This window comes from Phocoena phocoena, chromosome 8, assembly GCF_963924675.1.
Source record: "Phocoena phocoena chromosome 8, mPhoPho1.1, whole genome shotgun sequence".
NCBI lineage: Eukaryota > Metazoa > Chordata > Mammalia > Artiodactyla > Phocoenidae > Phocoena > Phocoena phocoena.
In genome coordinates, this window is record NC_089226.1 from 54,101,065 (window position 1) to 54,123,034 (window position 21,970).

At 45.8% G+C, this 21,970-nt stretch overlaps 1 protein-coding gene across 1 annotated transcript in view; it reads left to right on the plus strand.

The window, feature by feature from the left end:
- TENM4 (teneurin transmembrane protein 4) overlaps nt 1-21,970 on the plus strand; it is a 385,687-nt gene that overhangs the window by 340,237 nt on the left and 23,480 nt on the right. The window contains exons 23-25 of the mRNA XM_065882183.1: nt 30-184; nt 5,686-6,563; nt 19,120-19,292. Of these exons, the coding sequence (XP_065738255.1) occupies nt 30-184; nt 5,686-6,563; nt 19,120-19,292 (1,206 nt within the window). The remainder of the gene's footprint in view (nt 1-29; nt 185-5,685; nt 6,564-19,119; nt 19,293-21,970) is intronic.

Here is a 21,970-nt window from a genome sequence, read left to right on the forward strand (position 1 = left end):
AATTCCCTGTTTTGGCTTCTCTACCCCAGGCATCACGGTGGACAAGTCCGGGCTGATCTACTTTGTGGATGGCACCATGATCAGACGCATTGATCAGAATGGGGTCATCTCCACTCTGCTGGGCTCCAACGATCTTACCTCAGCCCGGCCCCTGAGCTGTGATTCTGTCATGGATATTTCTCAGGTAAAAGGAGAAAGCTTCGTCTGCTAGAGCCCTGGGTCTGTACACTCATCCTCTGGCCGGCCCCCAGCCAGCCTGCTGGCCGTTCATCTTTATATTGTACAAGGCTGTAAGCACACTCTTGGTGAAGTGCACTAAGGACACGCAGATGGTTAGGGCACGGTGAGGTGCTCTGGAAGTTCACCATCAGAGGTGACAAGTGGGTGACAGAAGGAGGCTCGGGGGACAGTGAAGAAATTTGCCTCAGGAAGCCTCGAAGGCAGCAGAGCCTCACACAGTGTGAATTTAAATCCATAACCTTCTGAATTCCCACTTTGGAAGCACTTATAGATACTTGAACATTGTCTGTTCTCTTTCTAGACTGTAAGCTACATGAGGACAGGAATTCTGTCCATCTTTTCCTCTGCTGTAACCAGGGTACCTGGTATGCACAGGAGCACAGCCAATATTTGTTGGTTGATGAGTTGGTTGATTGACTGATTGAATCCCAGCTTTGCCATTCACTAGCTGTGTAACTTTAGACACGTTGCTGAGGTCCTTTGAGCCTCACTTTTCATATCTGTAAAATGGAAGTAATTGGCATTGGCCTGGCTGGATTGCCTTTAGAATATGTGAAACGGTGTACGCAGGCCTCCTAGTACTGCTTGACACTCTGGAGGTGACCAATAAACAGAAATTCTAGTCCTGCTTTCACAAAGGAGGTGACATTTGTGCCAGGTTTTGAAGGTTGAATAGGAGTTTGTTGGAAGAAAGGAGACATTTCACACAAGGAAAACAGCATGTGCAAAGGTACAAAGATGTTAGTGGGCCTGGAACGTTCAAGGAACGTTGGAAAATTGGACACTGAGCATAGGGTTCTTGGAAGGAAGTACCAGGAGTTGCAACTGGAGGCTTGCTTTGGGGCCAGTTAGGGAAGGACTTACCTTACCATACCAGAGTTTGGACCTTAGCAGGTGGGTGCTAGGATCCCAGTGTAGACCCAAGAAAGACACAAGGTTCTGGCTGTTCAGCATGTCCCTGGTTTGTCCTGCAGTGACTTGACAAGGGATGTGTCCTTTATTGCTAGATCCTTTAGCAGGACCTGGCTGGTGCCGAATCAGTGAACATCCATCTTGCCAACATTAGCAAAACCAAGGAAATAAGGAGGCTCGAATCACATTAGATTTTGAGTTGGTGTCAGCAGTGGGCACACTTAGCTTTTTAAACCCCCTCACTTCTAGGGGAGCCTGCACACGGACTCTTTGCCACTGACCGCAGACCTGCTCCCTCTACTCAGCGGGCGGCGGCTGGGAGACCTCTCTGGTCATGCCTGTCCCTACCACTGATGTGTGTCGCAGAGCCCCTTCCCCAGAGCTCAGGGCTGCTGCCGACGGCCCAGCAGCCGTGTCCCTTCCCTGTCAGATGCTGGTGTGCACCAGCTAATATAATCGTTATGCTCCAGTGTGGAATCTGTTGTCTGCCACCTGTCTTTCCAGTATGGCAGGCCTCCCCTTGCTGGCTTGAGAGTTTCCCTCTCCAGTCTGTAAGCAAGCATGATTTACCCATCAGGAAGCTGCCACGGCCTGAAGACGTGCGTCCAAGTATTTTCAGTTCTCAAAATGGGCCCTCCACCAGCCAGCAGAGGGCGCTGAAAATTTTCAATCTACACATTGGAAAATTGTTTAGCTTTAGCTAGAAGTACTGCCAAGCAGCCCAATCAAAGGCTTGCAAGACAACGGGCATAGAGTGGAGGGGCGGGGGGAGCCCACACTTAAATTCAGAAATCCTGGACTGAAACCTCTATGGGCCTGGTCCTCAACACCTTCCTCTGAATCTAAGCATGGGATTCTTTTTACCAAACTCTCCAACACAGGCATAACCCCTTATACACATGTACGGGAAGGGGGCCTGGCTTTCATTCTCTAGAGCTTCCTCTGTCACAAACACGCAGCTGCTTTACTGTGCCCCGTGGAGCAGGGAGGTAAGGCAGAGAGATAAGAGCACAGCTCACGCAAGAGTGCAAAGGGGAAAACCAAGGAACTCTCTGGGAGGAGACAAAGACCAGGCCAGAGGAGAAACTAGAGGGAGGCAGAGAGTAGAGAAGGAAGAGAAGATGCTGCAGCCTGTGGCCACCACAGACACACAGTATAATTCTGTCCGTAGAGTCCAAAGTGACTTCCTGAGAATTTAGTATGTGCCAGGCGCCGTTAGAAATGGGGATACAGAAAGGTTACGACTTCACTTTTCTTGTTTAGCTGTCACCATAACCTGTCAAGGTAGGTATTACGTACCCCATTGTATAGATGAGGAAACTGAAGCTCGGTGAAAGAAAATGTGGTTATAAATGCAGAGCCCTGTGCTAGGTTCCCTCAGGGGTATGGAAATGAAATTTTTTTATGACATCATGTAAAACACTTTGAACTTCTTTCCCCATATGTAGAAGGTGGTAATAAATATTTTATAAGAGCCTAGCACAGTGTCTGGCAGCTAATAATAGGCTGTAAATATTCATTCTCTTTTTAATTTACCAAGAATTTCCTTGTGAGTTGTCTCGTTTGATCCTCACAACTACTCTTATGTAATATTTATTACCACCTTCTACATATGGGGAAAGAAGTTCAAAGTGTTTATGTAACTTGAGGAAGATCACACCTGTGGACACTGGCGGACTGAGCTAGGAAGTGTGCTGTCCTGACCCCAAATCCCTCGCTCTCTCTATGCCATTCACCAGTCAGTCATTCGTTCACCCATTTGACAATCCATTTTTGCAAATAACTCTGCAACAAGGTAGTCAGCTCAGAGGGCTTTAATAAAGGCACAGAATGCTCTGGAGGATGGGGCGAGGGAGCTCCATTCCGTCTCAGGACGATAGAATGTGGGAGCTGGAGGGACCTCAGAAATTGCAAACTCTCATCCCTCCATTCTGGTGATGGGAAGTGAAGCCTCCACAGGATCATCGCTAACAGGGAGGTAAAATCAAAGAATCACAGGTACTTGGTCCAGAATCATCATGCAGGCACTGTGACTCCAAGGGCACTGCTCCTTCTTTCCCAGGTGCCTGTGTGCACATGGGCGTGCAGGAGAGAGCAGGAAGGGCTTGCTCTTCCCTCTTCCCCTCCTTCCTTTCCCTCTCCCTCCCCTGGCACCTCCGCCCCCTCCCCACCCACCCATCAGGGCGCCCTCGTCTTTTGACCATAATGACAGGCGGAGGTCTCAGCAAGTATGTCCCCAAGGTGCCACAGGACCAGAGGGCATAAAAGATTTAGCAGCCAGTGTTGACAAGAAATGGGCTTTAGGAAACTGAAAATTCCCCTGTCACTTTCAGGTGAACTGCGTTCTTGATGCAGCCGAAGGCACTGGAGATGCTGTGCTCCAGAGACCACTGGGAAGGGCGAGGGAGGCAGCCCGGCTGCGGGGCGGGGCTCTGGGCTTCGGGGACGGGCCACTGGCTGCCTCGGGGTGGGGGGGCCCGCCCCGGGGAGCAGAGGGACCCAGGCTGGGGTGAGGGAGCAAGCAGACTCTTGGAACAACAGCCTTGGGCCGGGGCCTACGCCATTCTGAGAATGGCCCTGAGCTGAAGGGGCAGATAGATGAAGGTGGCCACATCTCATATGTATATTATCTCTGGAGCTTCTTTTTACATTAGTAAACTACCACATGCACATTGCAGAAAATATAAAACATTTAAAATGACATAGAAGGAAGTTAAAACTACCTCTCATCCAGATAACGGTTAACATTTTGATATATACCCCTCAAGCTTTTAATCTCCCTTCTATCCATAATCTACCTAATTTATTGTATTTTTTTCCCCAATTGGGATCAAACTGTGCTTACGGTTCTGCAGACTGTTCTTTCCACTTAATACATAGCAAACATCTTCCCACGTCATTAAATATTCATCTATAACATCACTTTGAACTGCTACACAGAGTATTCTAACTTAAATGTATGAACTAAATGTACTATAATTTATTTGGCCAATTCTCTGTCATTGGGCATCTGGGTTGGTTCCAGTTTTTTACCATTATTAAAAATGGCTGTGATGAGCACCTCTGTAGACAGGGGTGTACAAGAGTGAATTTCTGGAAGCGAAATTGCTTATCCAAAGGTTTATACTTGCTTAAATAAGCCCCAAATTGGACTGAACGTCAAGGACTAGAAGGGGGTTCGGGAACCTAAGGCAATGAGCCCCCAGGGGTGGGGTGGAAAAATCAGCTGGAGGGAGCAGCTGGCAGCCCATGTGCACTATGGCTGGATCTCGTGGGGAACACAGTTGGCAAAGGGCTTCCCTTAGTGCCAGCACCTCCCAGGGTGATGTACCCAACGTCCCAGCCTCCGCGGCCACCCGGGCAAGAAACAAAGCATCCTTGCCTCAGACCTGCTGGCTGCAATCCCCTGCCTGCCCACCTGTGATCCCTGCCAGCTTCCTGACCTGGCTCAGAGGAGGCTCAGACATGGGGCCCAGGACCTCTGAACCCCTCACTCCCGTAGCCGATGTTGTTAATCTCTCCCAGGTGGACCTGTTCTCTGAGGTGCTAGAAACCATTATCGAGAGCAAGGTTTCACCAACTCCAGCGTGTACGGGAGCCTCCCAGGGATTTTGTTGAAATGCAGATTCGGATTCAGTAGGTTTCAGGTGAGGCCTGCCGTTCTGCTTCTCTGACCAACTCTCAGGTGATGCCAACGCTTCCAGTCCAGTGATCACCCTTGAAGGAGAAAGATCCAGTTATGATTTCCAACCCCACATTAGAATCAGCCAGCTTTCATGCCTCTGCCCGAGCCCCGCACCCAGGGATCTGATTGAATTGATCAGACGTGGAATTTGAGCACCGGTACTTTCTTAAATCACCATCGGTAATCTGAATGTGTGGCCAGGTTTGAGAATCACAGGTCTGGAACTATGTCAGACAAGAGCCAGTGTTACTTTCTCTTTACATCCCCAGCACCTAGCCATGTATTAATCCATGAACTCAAAGAATTGAGAAATCATCCTTCATGCATGTAGCAACAATTCATGAAGCATCTTTCTTACTCCTACTTCAGCCTCCAGACTCCATCTGCCTTCCCCTCCCCCCTCTGCAACATTAGCTGCCGTTATTTGAGCGCTTATGGAGGGTCAGACTCTCTGCACCCTTGTCATTCCTGTTTTACAGATGTGAATATTGAGGCTCAGTGAGGTAAAGTAACTTGCCCACGGTCGCAAGTAGGGGGACTAGGGTCTGAACCCAGGCCTGTCTGACTCCAAAGTCTCTCCTCTCGCCTGCTTTTTTTGTTTATTTGTTATCCCCTTCTTCGTGTTTTTGTCAGTCTAACGTAGACCACCAGATGTCTCCGTGAGGGCTCTTGCATGCTTTCTGTCTGCTCGGGGGCTGATATCCATGGCGGATGACAGGCTGCTGCGGGGATCAGGCAAGACTGCCATGTGCTGGCACTTGGGACATTGTTATGGGCTCTAACGGGTGTGGGATGATCAGTGGTGGGCACCTGGCCAGGCATTTGAGTGTCTGTCTCTCCATTGTCAGGTTCGCCTGGAGTGGCCCACAGACTTAGCCACCAACCCGATGGACAACTCCCTCTATGTCCTGGACAACAACGTAGTCCTGCAGATCTCTGAAAACCACCAGGTTCGCATTGTCGCCGGGAGGCCCATGCACTGCCAGGTGCCCGGTATCGACCACTTCCTGCTGAGCAAGGTGGCCATCCACGCAACCCTGGAGTCGGCCACTGCCTTGGCTGTCTCTCACAATGGCGTCCTGTATATCGCTGAGACCGACGAGAAGAAGATCAACCGCATCAGGCAGGTCACCACCAGCGGAGAGATCTCACTGGTTGCCGGGGCCCCCAGTGGCTGTGACTGTAAAAATGATGCCAACTGTGATTGTTTCTCTGGAGACGACGGCTATGCCAAGGATGCAAAGCTGAACACCCCATCTTCCTTGGCTGTGTGTGCTGACGGGGAGCTCTATGTGGCTGACCTTGGGAATATCCGAATCCGGTTTATCAGGAAGAACAAGCCTTTCCTCAACACCCAGAACATGTATGAGCTGTCCTCCCCAATCGACCAGGAGCTCTACCTGTTTGATACCAGTGGCAAGCATCTGTACACCCAGAGCCTACCCACAGGAGATTACCTGTACAACTTTACCTACACTGGGGATGGCGACATCACGCTCATCACAGACAGCAACGGCAACATGGTAAACGTCCGCAGAGACTCTACAGGGATGCCCCTCTGGCTGGTGGTCCCAGATGGCCAGGTGTACTGGGTGACCATGGGCACCAACAGTGCACTCAAGAGCGTGACCACACAAGGACACGAGTTGGCCATGATGACGTACCACAGCAACTCTGGCCTTCTGGCAACCAAAAGCAATGAAAATGGATGGACCACATTTTACGAGTAAGTACCAAGACCAGGCTGTTTGATGGTTTTGTTTGTTTCATGGATGCATTGTAGGATTCGAGGTGAACTGATGACGTGTTAATTTGTGGATGTTTTTTATTTTAATTCACTTGGGATGCAAACCATGACCTGTTGTATGTTCTGCATGTTAATAACCCAGACGATTACTCCTAGGAAGGAACGTGGTGTAGTGGAAAAGGGGTGAGCTATTTGGAGTCAGAGGAGTTGGGCTTGAATCCAGCTCCACGATGATCTTAATCTCTCTAGGGCTCAGTTTCCACCTCTGTAAAATGGAAACAGAGGATACCTGCCCAACATACTACAGGGAGGTGATGTAGATGAAAAGTATCAGTACTTGGTTAAGTGCCAGCATCTTCATATGACCACTGTCCAGAAATGTGGCAATGGGAGAAAGAACAGTTCCACGTGGAAGAATTGTCCACGTAATCAAAGCCCACATCTTTAAGTTTCAAAAATTTTCTTTCGGGCTTCCCTGGTGGCGCTGTGGTTGAGAGTCCGCCTGCCGATGCAGGGGACACGGGTTCGTGCCCCGGTCCGGGAGGATCCCACATGCCGCGGAGCGGCTGGGCCCGTGAGCCATGGCCCCTGAGCCTGAGTGTCCGGAGCCTGTGCTCCGCAACGGGAGAGGCCACAGCGGTGAGAGGCCCGCATACCGCAAAAAAAAAAAAAAATTTCTTTCACTTTTACCATTTTGGATGGAGTTTATGAAGTGTATTACATGCCTCCCTTCTCAAACACATTATACAGACATAATGAAATCTTTCTTTCATGAGTCAGGGTCATTAATAGGAAACAACAACAATGCATTTGATGCTGCTGTTTGAAGATAGTTGCCGGGAAGTGAAGAAATGAAGCTATAGAACCCTTCATCCCTGCCCGAAGTGATTCTAAACTGTTCTTTCATTAGCTCCTGTACCTAATCCATAGTTTTACCACCTCCTCCCTCAGTGTGGCGCTATCGTGTCATTGTTGGTTTCAGTCGTGGGACTGACTTCAGTAGCTCACTTCCCTTCTCTTCATCCAGGGTAGGGCTTCTTAACTGGTGTAGTCAGAGAACCAGACATTCAGCTTATTATAATCCTCACCAAAATTAAATATATATATCCACGGTGTTCCTCTGTGAGGTATTTTAACGAATGGACTTTGTAACATCTATTCTACTTGGATTTCTTTGGCGTCTTTTTGAGGTCTTAGCCATGTTCCATACAACTGAGACTGGCAAATACACGACCCTTAGATAAGTACGTGGAAGATGGGGAAGGAACTAGCTTTGCTGCCTGTCACTGATGGGCTAGGAACGGCATTATTGCATTCAGTCCTCACAACAGCTCTGGAAGATGGGTAACAGTATCTGTTTTACAGAAACAGAAACTGAGGCTCAGAGAGGCTCATTTGTTCACTGTTCTGTAGTGAGAACACAGCAGAACAGGGATCACAACCCACGTCTGTCTGATGCCAGAGCTCATGTTCTTTCAGCTCTGCCCTGCTGCCCCTTGGCTGAGTTTGTTAATCCCAAATGAACCCGAATGCTTGAACTGTAAGTTTTTCTCAAGCTTGATCAAGCATCAGTTTCTCACAATCCCAGAATCCAAAGCAAAGGGAGCTGTAATCGATTTTTAAATATAATTTGCACACACACAAAAAGTCACAGCAGTTTATACAGAGTTCGTGGGCTAAATTCCTTTCTCCAAACAAGGGCCTTGTAAATTACAAAGAAAAGACAAAGATCCAGGAAAACAGCAATTATCTTGATTAACTAATTGAAATGGAAATACGTTAAATAATTCAATTTTCCCCCCATTGCCCAATGGAGCTCTCTTATTGGTTATTTAGCCAATACAGGGGTTTCTTTGTCTGAGCAAGTCGGTACACTCAATTAGTTCCCAAGGTCACGCCCTCAAGTCCCAAACTGAATGCTTACACATCACTGCAGCCATTACTCTCAACCAGCCCTGAAACTGGAAACCATTTCCTACACCTCTACCAGAAAGCATCCTGTTCCTCCCTCCCTGTCTTCCTTGATGAAATATACAGCCATATTTGATGTTTTATGAAGAATTCCAAAGTATCCACTTGATAGCTATACTCAGGAGTAGAAGATAAAAGCCCTAAAAGAAAAAAGTGAAATTCACTTTTTTTTGAGATCCTACTGTGTGCCAGGCTTTTTCCCATTTAATCTTCACAGCAACCTCAGATGGTAGGAATTATCAATTCCATTTTTTACAGATGAACAAACTGAGGCACAGAGAGATTAGGTAACTAGTCTAAAATCACACAGTGAGCGCATAGCAGAGCCAAAACACAAGTCCATGTTCTTTTAATTACACTAACTGGGTTCACCTAAATTCTGTGCAACTTAACTATATGGTAGGGATTAAAATAGTACCTTTTTCATAGGGCTAGTCTAAGGTTCAAAATTTCAATGAGATAAAACATGGAAAACTCAGTGTCTGACTCATCATAAGTACTCAATTGATAGCTGTTGCTGTTGTTATTATTATTTCAAGCAGTATTAATATTAGTATTTCAGGCAATATTAGTGGCAGTACAAGTAATTGCAGAGATGATGTTTGGGCATGGAAGGTACCCAAGGCCTCGGAGCAGCTGTGAGTCACCTAATCAAAGGAGCAGACAGAAGTTGTAATTGAAGTAGGTAGAAATTAGAGGGCAGACCAGAAGAGCAGAATCAAGTGTCAAGTCTGAGGGATCAAGGTATGAACTAGAAAAGGGGTTAGATCCTCGAGAATATCAAAAATGGGCTGGAAAAAGACATGCAGAGTGGGTCAAAGGTTGTGAACATAGCAAGGATACCAGATGCCTATTTTCACTGGATGTTTGCCATGTGATTCAGGGGCAGACTGGCTTCCAGACCCAAGTCTCAACCAGACAGAAATAACACCTGATCTACTCCATCTCAGGGCCATTATGGGGATCAAAAAACTAAATAAATACTGAAAGTGAAAATACTTTGCAAACTATGACGCTCCCAAGAAGAAACGGTCTGATATTATTATCATTATGGTAATTCTCAGCACAGATTTGGACAGATTTTGCCAATGCACATTGCTCCAGTGAATTTCCCACTTTTAGCTCCATGAGGCAGCTTAATGGATTCCAAACCCAAATGCTCTAATATTCTTTTTTAAAAAAATCAGCCCAGGCTTCCCTGTTGCATGGGCTATTACTGAAACAAGTTTCAAGTTGGCTTTATCGATCCTCTCAACAGATTAATACATCTAACATAAACACCACACACTTTAGAACAGCTTGACTTAAGAGTTTATAATTCTGGGGAATCAAGGTTACTTTTCTTCCCTCAGCCCACAGGTCTGCTGGTAGGAAACCTCAAAGGGGTCTGTAATGCCTTCTTCATCTCCAGCGTGTGGCATCATTAATTTCAGGCTTGGGCTCCTGGGCAGATGACATTTGGTGATTAAGAAAATGGCCTGATGAGCTGAGGCGGGTTCCAAAGTTGTCTTGCTGGTTAGGCATGAGTAAGTTTCATAGGGGCAGGTGGCTCTGGCATCCCATGGTGCCCTGTGACAGCCCCTGTCATCCTTGTGCTCGAGCTAACTACTCTGAGATCCTAACTAATGTATCTCTGTACAAGCTTGGGGCTTGCCACCTAGTAGATGCTCAGTAACTATTTTATGAATGAAATTCACATTCAGGAGAGAAGGGGGACAATGAAGGGAAGAAAAAAATATGCTGTAGCGAGAAAAATACTAGGTTTACATCGCAGCTCCAGCACTGTCAGTGCTCCCAGCGGGAAACTGAATTCAGTTCAAATGGTTCCAATGAAGAGACTTGGCTTCCAGTTTCTGCTTGAGGATGTAAGAGCTAGAAAGAGCATTGTTCCCAACCGTACAATGAAAATAAGCCAAACAAATGGCAAATTCATGAGTTTTCCTTGAACTCCTTCTCTGAAGTCACAGGGCAACCAAGTGGCCAAATCCAAGGAGAGACAGAGTGTCACATTGCAGACAAGATGTGAGCACCAGCTTACCTGGTAGATGCAACCAGTCCCTGGGAGGAAAAGTTCAGCTTGGTGAATCTATAAAGGCTCAGTGTGTACTGGCAAGAGAGTATGAAGCCCTTGGAGACTGCAGAAATTGGGAGAGTCCACATCCTCCGGACCTTTTCTCCACAAACCCCGCTCGGTACTCACAGAAAAGACTAGGGAAAGATGTAAGAAAATATCCCTTGTGGTAAACCTGGGGGAGGGGTACAGCAGCTGCTGAGGGAGGGGCACAAACTTCTGCCTGCTCCACCCAGACCCCTCTCACCTGATCTCCCACATGGAATAAAAGGCTTAATCTGTGGAGAGGTGGACAACACACACTATTCTACTTAGGTGCTGGTGGAAAACCATTGCAGCTGAATGAAGGAACAAAAAAATTTCTAACTACTGCTGGAAGAGGAGCAGGAATATATAATGGGCCCAGACCGACAGCCTGAAAGGGGCAGGAGCATTGAAGAGGCCACACTCCTGAGACTCAGGGACACATGCAAATATAAGATTGAGGCTTAATCAGAACAAAAGAGAATTCTCTCAAGCTCACCAGCCACCACCGCTAGCTAAAAAGCTAAACATAACAATGAAAAGCAGACTACTACTGGGAAAGAGATACAAAAGCCTAAAAAGAGACCCTTTCTAAGGCCCAGCATAAAGAGGGGACCTGAAACTGAGAATAGAATAGACACATTGAAAGAAAACCCTCTGGCAAACCAGTTTCACATCCTAAACTCAAGGTATTGCTGGAGGAATGTAACGCCTGTGATGCACTAAGGTTAAGCACAGAAGTAACACATTTCAAAGCCAGCCCAAATCCTAACTAAATTAACTTAAACTCTCCCACTAAAGTTTGAGCAGAAGGAAACTCATACTCATACCCCAAATCTATTACCTCAGTGTCTACTGTGTTACACAAGATGTCACACTTTCAACTGAACATACAAAAAGGCAAGAAAAAGCAATACACTCCCAGTAGACAAAGTAATCATCAAAACCACACTCAGATATGACACAGACGTTGAAACTGTCCTTCAGGAATTTAAAATAACCAAAAATTATGTTAAAGGTGCTAATGGAAAAGGTGAACAGCATGTAAGATCAGGTGGATAATTTCAGCAGAGAAATGAAAACTAAAAGAGAGAATTGACTGGAAATGCTAGAAATGAAAAACACAGTGACAGAAGTGAAGACTGCCTTTGATGGGCTTATCTGTAAACTTGACACAGCTGAGGAAAGTAGATAGGTCAATAGAAATTATCCAAACTGAAACACAAAGAGAAAAAAAGAATGAAAAAAAATACAGAAAAGGGCACCAAGAACTGGGGAACATCAACTGCTCTAATATACATGTAATTGGAATTCCAGAAGAAGAGAGAAAGAACAAGGCAGAAGAACCATTTGAGGAAATAATGGTCGAGAATTATCTGTATGTAATGATAGACATCAAACCACAGACCCAAAATCTCAGAAAACACCAAGCAGAATAAACACACACACACACTATACACACATAGATCTATGCATATCATATTCAAACTGCTGAGTACAAAAGAAAAAGAGAAAATCTTGAAAGCAGCCCCCCAAAAGGCATTTTTTACAGAGGAGCAAAGAAAAGAATCACAGCAGACTTCTCATCAGAAACCATACAAACTAGAAAACAGAAATGCTGAAAGGAAAAAAGAAATCTGTCAACCTAGAATTCTATATCCAGCAAAAATACCTTTCCAATGAAGAAGTGTTATTAGAGGTATAGGCAGGGATAAGGGAACCAAGAAAGGACAGTGAGGCATCCAGGCACTAAAAACAGTGAACAACTGTTACCAACCCTCGGGATGAAGGGCAAGGCAGGGAAGGAATACGATATTGTTACTTACTAAAGCCCAGTGGGAGCTGTAACCATGAAGGAGAAGGCATCTGGTGGAAGCTGCAATTGTGGGTGGATGCACCCACTGTTAGAAATATGGCACCAAAGGACATGGAGAGTAGGGAAAACTCCTCCTTTTGACCTCCAGTCTCTTGCTATTTCCTGCCATTGACTGAACCCAACCAGAAGCAAGCCATCAAGGGGCCCCAGGGATGCAGTCTGCAGGGGTCAGCCCCTCTGAGCACAGAGAAGGGCAGAAAATGGATCTGAGGAGGGAACAGAGAATAAACAGCACAGACATTGACTGGCTCTGTGACATTGTACACATAAGTGGCAGAGCCAGGGTTCAATGTCAGATCTACCTGAATCCTAAGCACTTACCACCAGAGGCATGGCCTCAAATACAACATCAGTGAGAGCTACGACCTGAAGTGATAGGGTGGACCAGATCTTAGAAATCCTGAAGACTACAGTTCATTGTTGGGACTTAATTCTATGGGAAATGGGCAGGAAGGACAAATTTTTATTGCAGAAGCCAACAAGTAGCCTGGCTCTGCTGCAGTTCTGGAGTAGCTGCAAATGGTTTAGTGATGCCAGTCTGTTACGGTGACCTGGGGTCAAGGGAACCGTTGGTGTGCATGGGCTGTGAACTCTAATTATTCACAGAGGTTACAGTGGCCATTTCCTCTTGTTGGTGATGGTGTTGTTTGAAACAATCATAGATGAAAGTCGTACAAATCAAATCTTTATTTTCAACTAAAAAGTCCCTGATCAGCAAAAGTTTAGTATCAGAGAGGCAATGTGGCATTTTCCTCACCAGCCACGCATAGTAAAATGGCTCGAGATGTGAAGTATTGAGTGTGAAGAAGAAAGCTTTGCAGTGTATGTGAAGATACCCTTTAGTGGTCCTCTTCTGAGAGCCAAGTTCACAGCCACTCTATGAATCTTTTATGTGTGTTCTTTCCTCGTGCTCCAAAGATCCTTTGGGAAAATGAGTGAAGTCAGTGAAAGGCAATAGTAAAAAGCCAATCACCTGGCTGTCTCCATCATACCCCCAGATGGGGCTCAGCATCACTGCAAAGTCAGCTGTAATGGTAGCAAAGCAAAGCATCTTGAAGAGAAAACTGTCAGTCTTCTTGACCCAACTTGAGATTTCCAAACCCAGTTTTTTCTTTAACATAGTTGAACAGAAAGGTTTTGATCTGAAATGGCACCGTCTTTATGGGAAGCTTGATGAAAGTACACAGACTTTAAGGTCAGACAGACCTGACAGAATCTATATTCCTCTGTTAGCTGTGTGAACTTACTCAAGTTACTTATCCTTTCCGAGCCTCAGCTTCACCAATTGTGAAATGATGATAATAATGCCCACTTTCAAAAATGGTTGTGAGGGCTTCCTTGGTGGTGCAGTGGTTGAGAGTCCGCCTGCCGATGCAGGGGACACGGGTTCGTGCCCCGGTCTGGGAAGATCCCACATGCCGCGGAGCGGCTGGACCCGTGAGCCATGGCCGCTGAGCCTGCGCGTCCGGAGCCTGTGCTCCACAACGGGAGAGGCCACAACAGTGAGAGGCCCGCGCACCACAAAAAAAAAAAAAAAAATGGTTGTGAGCACAGGGCTCAGTACCTAAAATGTACTCTATGAATATTAATGAATTTCCCTTCCTCATATGGAAAGTGAGAGGTAATAGGGATGGAGTTCTTAGTTATTCTCATCCCAGGTCTTGAAAACACAACAATAATATCTACTATTTATTTATTTATTCATTTATTCATTCATTCATCCAAGAATTATGTATTGAGTATCTTTTATATGCTGGGTCCTGCTTTAGGCACTGAGAATACAAACAAGGTCCCTGTCCTCATGGAGCTTATATTCTAGTGGGAAAAGAGAGACAACAGTCAAGTAAACAAATAAACAAGATGATAAGTGAAAACAGTAAAATAAGATAATGTGGTAAAGATGGGAGGACCCATCAGAAAGGGTGATCAGGGAAGGCCTTGCTGGAATAATAACTTTTGAACTAAAACATGAGTAATAAAAGGAACTAGCCCTACCAAGAATGGAGGGAAGAGCATTCCCAGCAAAGGGAACAGTCAGTGTGAGCACCCCAAGCCTGGTTTGAACTCAGTGTGTTTGTAGAACAGAGGAAGTAGGAAGGAATAGGGTTCAAGGTGAAGTCAGAAAGAGGCAGGAAAGAGCAGATCATTCAACCAACACTCATTCACCTTATTGAGCATCTACTATATGCTGGGCACTCTCCTAAATTCTGGGGATACACCAGTGACTGAACAAAGTCCCTTCCTTCAGGGAGTTGATAGTCTGGTGAGGGCAGTCTCATGGGGTCCTTGCAGGCCCTGGAAGGAATTTGCATTTAAATATGTTACCGTGTTTGATCTTCAAGTATCTCTCTGAGACAGGTATTATTACCCTCGTTTTATAAAACGAGAAAACAGAAGCACACGAGGTTGTGTTATATAACCTACCTGAAATAGCATCATTTGTGGTAGGAGTTGGATGGTTAGCAGAAAAACAGAACTGAGTGCCCACCCTCTAGGGTTGCATTGCTAGCAAGTGTAGAGCCCGGATTTAAAGCCTAGACCACCTGGCTCCAAGGACCTTCCCACACCAACATGTTCCTTCTGTTCCTCTCCAACAGAAAGGAAGAAAATTAGCTGGTAATTTAAGTAAAGCTGCAACAGACGTATCTAAGCCATTGTCCAGAAGGTTTCCCTCATGGGGCCAGGGTTTGAGGCAGCCACATGTAATCCAGGGAGTGCAGACAGAGACCTGTCCCCAACACCCTGTTGGGGAGCACCACCATCCTTTCCCTTAGCAGCTCTGTAGCAGGAAGAGACAGGGCCCCACCAGGGGGGGCCACAGGGCAGAGGTCAAGGTCCAGAGGATGGGCAGCTCCAGCTCCTTCCTGCAGAGGCAGAAGCAGCAGCGTTCTGATGGCATAATCACAGGTATTGATCAGGAGGCAGAGAGATCCAGTGGCATTTCTCAAGCTCCAGGAAGTGCTGAAATGAATGAATAAGGGACAAGAAAATTCTATAAATTGGCTGTTCTGTTGGACGTTCATTTAATTAAGACATTCAGTCCTTCTAATGGAAAATGTGAGGAATGGAAATTACTGTTTTTCGCCATCTCATATAAAATAAAAGCAGATCTTGAAAGCACGGGGCCTTTTCATTGTATCGTCTTCAGGCTCAATTTAATTATGTATTACAGGCCACCTTCAATAATAATTACGATTGCCTGCCTTTATGTAAAGCCTCTTTCTATCTTGGAGACTAAAACTCTGGGGAGATGCCTACGGAGATTGCTAAAGTATCGTTTAGTGAAGGTGGTTGTTTCCCTATTTGTGCATTCAGCAGATGTTTATCAGGGACCTACTGTGTGTCAAGCCTCTGTCAGGTCCTGCAGGGGGTAGCGTGTGAATGAATGACAGTCTGTCTTCTCCCACAGAGCAGGAAAGAGGCCTCACACGTCCAGTCATGCGTTCGTTTATTCGTTCAGCCAACACTCCCTGCCCGTCTTCTCTCTACCAGTCCCCGTGCTGGGGAAGCTGAGGTGAACTAACGACCAGACCTCCAGGGTGGTGGAATCGAGATCCCCAGTCTAGCTGTCTGACTCCACGACCCTGTCCTGACTCAGGCACTCCGAGGCCAAAGTAAGAGACAGGTTGTGCGTCAGCTCTTATAATGCAGGGGACACATTCTGAGATAGAGCTGTGCCAGAGTATAACTGGGAGAAGAGCTGGGGAGACCAGGGAGGGCTTTATGAGGTGGCATTTGAGCAAGGCCTTGATAGAAGTAGTATCGAGCCGACATCTGAGCCCTAATTAATAATCTATTCAGTCTTATTTGTAAGACTCCAAAACTCCATTTTAAGTATCTTGCATGGTATAATAAATCTTTTTTATCCAGTTAGGTCAGGAAATTGGATTAATAAAGAGTGTGTGCATGGATCACAGGTGTTCAAAGAACCAGACTAGAACACCATACTCGTCCCATGAAAGTGCTGGACTGAAATGGATCTTCCAGTTGATGTCAGAGATGACTTGGGATCTGACAGCACTCCGCTTACTCACAGACCACAGATACAGTTCAGGTGACCAGGGCAGAGCCAGTTTTGGAGGGGGGCGGGGGTCTTGATTTTTGGCTCAGAAATTTGGGATGCCCTAGTCATATTTTACTGAAAAGGCCTAGAGGTGGATATTGGCAGATGTCCTATAAATGAGATGCTTCTATAAATGCCAGTCATTTTAAAAGTCCTCTTCCCCAAGGTGGCCATGCTTATGAGGCATTACTTGGGTTGTCAGAGCACTCTTCTGATTATGAAAATAATCCATGTTAATTATAAAAAAATCTTGGGAGTATAAAATGCATATAAATAAGCAACTAAAATCACCTGTAATTCTACCTCCCAGAGATAGCCACTGTAAACATTTTTGTGAAATTCCTTCCTGTTCAAATTTCCAGCAGCCATGACGGGTTAAAAAGGACACCAGCCTCTCCCAGAGTTAAAGGGAGCAGAGCTGTGAGCTTCTCCAGGTGAGAGAGGCCTCAGGACAGACATTCCAGATCTTTACCCCAAGACGCTCCCTCCTTCCTGCAGCAATCTCTCAGAGTCACTCCCTCACCTGGCTCTGAGGGGCACTCTGTACCTTTCCCTCCAGTCCAGGTCAAGTCACACCACCACTCTCCGTTAAGCCAGACTGACCTTTCCTTACAACAACCTGATTCAGTACAAAGGAAGAAAAATGAGAAATCATGACAGGAAACAGGTTTCCAAACCCCTTAACTGCCTCTAAGAGAACCCAAAGGACTAATACAGCTCCACAGCCTTGCCCCACCGAGCTCAGGCCTGACGTATGTGGTCGAGACCCCTGCTTTTCTCGCCATCTTGGAAAGGGCTTCCATTCCCCTTCCTCAGGCCTCGGCACCAAAGATTCAACCCTCCTAGAACCCCTTGGCCCTTCCCCCAGAGTCGGTCTCAGGTCAAGGACTCGAGCAATTCATTCCAAAGACCTTCACCAACACCTCCTCTGTGGCAGACCGCACCAGGGACTTTTACCATTTGGTGTAAAGCGTGCCGTGATCAGTACCAGCCACAGGGACAGAAAGAGTTGGCAGATGGCAGAATCCATGCAGCATTCAAATCTGACCTTGAACAGAAAATTGCTCAGCAAAGGCCTGCCTAGTCTCACCTACCAAGTCTCACCTGAAACCATAGAAGCTGTGGGACCCCAGGGTCCCATCAGGAAGCCAGGCCCAGCTGAAGGCATCACAAGAAGAGCAAGGATGGAATTGAACTTTCAGGCCTTTCATTTCACCATGATTAAAACCCTCAGGGGCCAAGAGGACAGCTTTACCCCAGTATTAAAAGCCAAGCAGGAAAAAAAGTCCAGTGGGAGACCCAGAGTACACGAGGGAGACGTATACAGCTGAACCCACGCTATAAGCTCGAGCCTGAGTAGAAGTCAGAAATACTGACATCTGGGCGAAGAACTTTTTCCCCATTCGCACGCAAGGGCAAAAAAGGCTCTTTAAAACCTACCTTTTTACACTTCAGCCTCCCGTAATTATGAAATGTCAGTAGCCCGCTCCCCGCTATCTCCCAATTACTCTGCAGCAGGTAAGAGAGCACACGTGATGGATACTTGCAAACAGTATGGAAATGCTCCCTGAAGACGGAGAATCAGGTGGTGGCTTGGAAGCAGACAGAGCTGAGTTTGAATTTCGACTCTACCACACTTAGCTGCGTGACCTTGAGCAGGTGACCTCACTTTTCTGAGCCTCGTCCAAAAAGGAGCTAATATGTACCTTTTAGACTAGTTGTGAAGATTAAATGAAAGAATGTATGAACATTGTGTGACTAGCACCATACCTGAACAATATGAATGCCATAGTGTAGGTGGTGAATAATTTTAGGTATTTCCTTTAGTCTCATCAGGAGAATGGGAAAGAGAATGAGGGTTCAATTAGGATGCTTCAGAAAGACCACACCAGAGTGAAGCTGTGAGTTTTGAGCGCCACAGATACATAGCTGCTTGGTGCCAGATGTGAAGAAACCTAGATGTGAAGGGGTTGCTAGAGCCCATCTGTCTAGCCTGCTTATGTGGCAGCAGAATCCTGGTTGGAATTCAAAGTCCCCTTTTCCCAGGATCTGTAGCTTCCTGGATTAGGGTTAGGGTTATCTCCAGTGCTGTTCAGAAGAAACCTACAGTTCCTGGGGGCGGGGAGGGGGGTGCGGGCGGTGGTTGAGCCAGTGACTGCTCGCCTCTGGGAGTCACCCAGCTCTAAGACTCTGGGTCTCATATGGGCACCATCATCTCACCCTTCATGGGTGACATAGTGACAGGGCACCTCCACATCTTGCTCACAGGAATCCTGGGTGGTGGGTAGGGCAGGGGTTATCATTCCACTCTACGGAATTAGGAAAGGAAGATTCAGAGAGGTAAGTTGTTTGCCTACAGTTGGATATCAGCGGGTGGAGTGGTGTCCAAGGAGATGCGGGAGACGTGGAAACGTATCTGACCAGAAGGAAAAGCAGAACATGCAAAACCATGGCATAAGGTAGAACTTGCCAAGTTCCAGCAATGGCACAATTATATTTCTGTTACTCAGAGCCACCCCTTGGATTTCAGGTACGACAGCTTTGGGCGCCTGACCAATGTGACCTTCCCTACTGGCCAGGTGAGCAGTTTCCGAAGTGATACAGACAGCTCAGTGCATGTCCGGGTAGAGACATCCAGCAAGGATGATGTCACCATAACCACCAACCTGTCTGCCTCAGGTGCCTTCTATACACTGCTGCAAGGTAAGCCAGGTGGGGGGTTGGGTTCTTGGAGACCGTGGGGTGGGGAGACCCCTTTGAAAGAGGATGACACAAGAAACAAGCTGCTACTGCAGCTGCCCAAGAACAGAAAAGCATAACAACTGGTTTCTCTCTGTATTGCCACCTAATTTGCAAAACACACCAGCCTGAGCCCTGTAAATTCTCTCCCTCAAGCTTCAGAGTAATATTTCATTGTCTCATTCCATTATCAGCAGAACAAAGGGTAGAGAATCCATTAGCTGCTAATCCAGGTGACCTCGCTATTCTGCCATTCTAATGGCTCCCGGATTAAAGACTGACTCTCACTCTGGTGCAGATGAGGACAAAGGACAAGAATAATTACACCTAATTATGAAAGGGATTTGGGCGTGGAGAAGGCCTCCCTGAATCTCAGGTGAGAGCGCTTTGTTACTCTCCTAGGATTCTATAGAGAAGAGCCCCTTCTCTGTGTCCATCAAATAATCCCTGATATAAGTTGATCTTTTAGCTTCAGATAAATCACGAGGATGAAACCTTGCTGTGAACTGTCTGCCTCAGTTGTTCTCATGGTCCCTGGTGACCCAGAATGGAGCTTGCAGCTTTGTTGGACTTAGTAAGCGTGAGAAAAAAGAAGCCATCACTAGGGAAAGCCTTGCTTGATGTTTTTCCCCAGCCTCCAGATAGCTTTTCATACTCCCAAAAGCTTTGACACAAAGTAGTAAAAACAGCCTTGGCCTGGGATTCAGAGTCCCAAATTCTAGTCCTAACTCTGCCACCCCATCACCATGGCCCTCAAGTTTCTACTCTGGGAAAAGAAAGCAAGTTGAAGCCACATTGAATGGTGCAGGGCAGTGCAAAGAGCTGCAGTTCTAGGGCAGACACACTGGGACCCCTGTGCCTGCTATACCAGCTCCAACCTGTGTGAATTGGGTGGAGTCACTCTTCTCCGATCCTCAGTTTCTGGGTCTGGGAAATGGGGCTGAATTACAATTCCTGCTTCCTAGGTTTGCTCAGACAATTTCTTTATTTTTTCTTACTCTCAATTTCCAATTTTTTTTGAATTTTTTTTTATACAACAGGTTCTTATTAGTTATCCACTTTATACATATTAGTGGAGACATGTCAATCCCAATCTCCCAATTCATCACACCACCACCCCTACCCCCCCGCCACTTTCCCCCCTTGGTATCCATACGTTTGTTCTCTACATCTGTGTCTCTGTTTCTGCCCTGCAAACTCGTTCATCTGTACCATTTTTCTATGTTCCACATATGTGTTAATATACGATATTTGTTTTTCTCTTTCTGACTTATTTCACTCTGTATGACAGTCTCTAGATCCATCCACGTCTCTACAAATGACCGAATTTTGTTCCTTTTTTATGGCTGAGTAATATTCCATTGTACATATGTACCACATCTTCTTTATCCATTTGTCAGTCGATGGGCATTTAGGTTGCTCCCATGTCCTGGCTATTGTAAATAGTGCTTCAACGAACATTGGAGGCATGTGTCCTTTTGAGTTATGGTTTTCTCTGGGTATATGCCCAGTAGTGGGATTGCTGGGTCATATGGTAATTCTATTTTTAGTTTTTTAAGGAACTTCCATACTGTTCTCCATAGTGGCTGTATCAATTTAGATTCCCACCAACAGTGCAAAAGGGTTCTCTTTTCTCCACACCCTCTCCAGCATTTGTTGTTTGTAGATTTTCTGATGATGCCCATTCTAACTGGTGTGAGGTGGTATCTCATTGTAGTTTAGATTTGCATTTCTCTAATAATTAGTGATGTTGAGCAGATTTTCATGTGCTTCTTGGCCATCTGTATGTCTTCTTTGGAGAAATGTCTATTTAGGTCTTCTGCCCATTTTTGGATTGGGTTGTTTGTTTTTTTGTTATTGAGCTGCATGAGCTGTTTATATGTTTTGGAGATTAATCCTTTGTCCGTTGATTCACTTGCAAATAATTTCTCTCATTCTGAGGGTTGTCCTTTCGTCTTGTTTATAGTTTCCTTTGCTATGCAAAAGCTTTTAAGTTTCATTAGGTCACCTTTGTTTATTTTTGTTTTTATTTCCATTACTCTAGGAGGCAGGTCAAAAAAGATCTTGCTGTGATTTATGTTAAAGAGTGTTCTTCCTTTTTTTTCCTCTAAGAGTTTTATAGTGTCCAGTCTTACATTTAGGTCTCTAATCCATTTTGAGTTTACTTTTGTGTATGGTGTTAGGGAGTGTTCTAATTTCATTCTTTTACATGTAGCTGTCCAGTTTTCTCAGCACCACTTATTGAGGAGACTGTCTTTTCTCCATTATATATCCTTGCCTCCTTTGTCATAGATTAGTTGACCATATAGGTGCATGGGTTTATCTCTGGGGTTTCTATCCTGTTCCATTGATCTATAATTCTGTTATTGTGCCAGTACCATATTGTCTTGATGACTGTAGCTTTGTAGTATAGTCAGAAGTCAGGGAGCCTGATTCCTCCGGCTCCAGTTTTTTCCCTCAAGACCGCTTTGGCTATTTGGGGTCTTTTGTGTCTCCATACAAATTTTAAGATTTTTTGTTCTAGTTCTATAAAAAATGCCATTGGTAATTTGATAGGAATTGCATTGAATCTGTAAGATTGCTTTGGGTAGTGTAGTCATTTTCACAATATCGATTCTTCCAATCCAAGAACATGGTATATC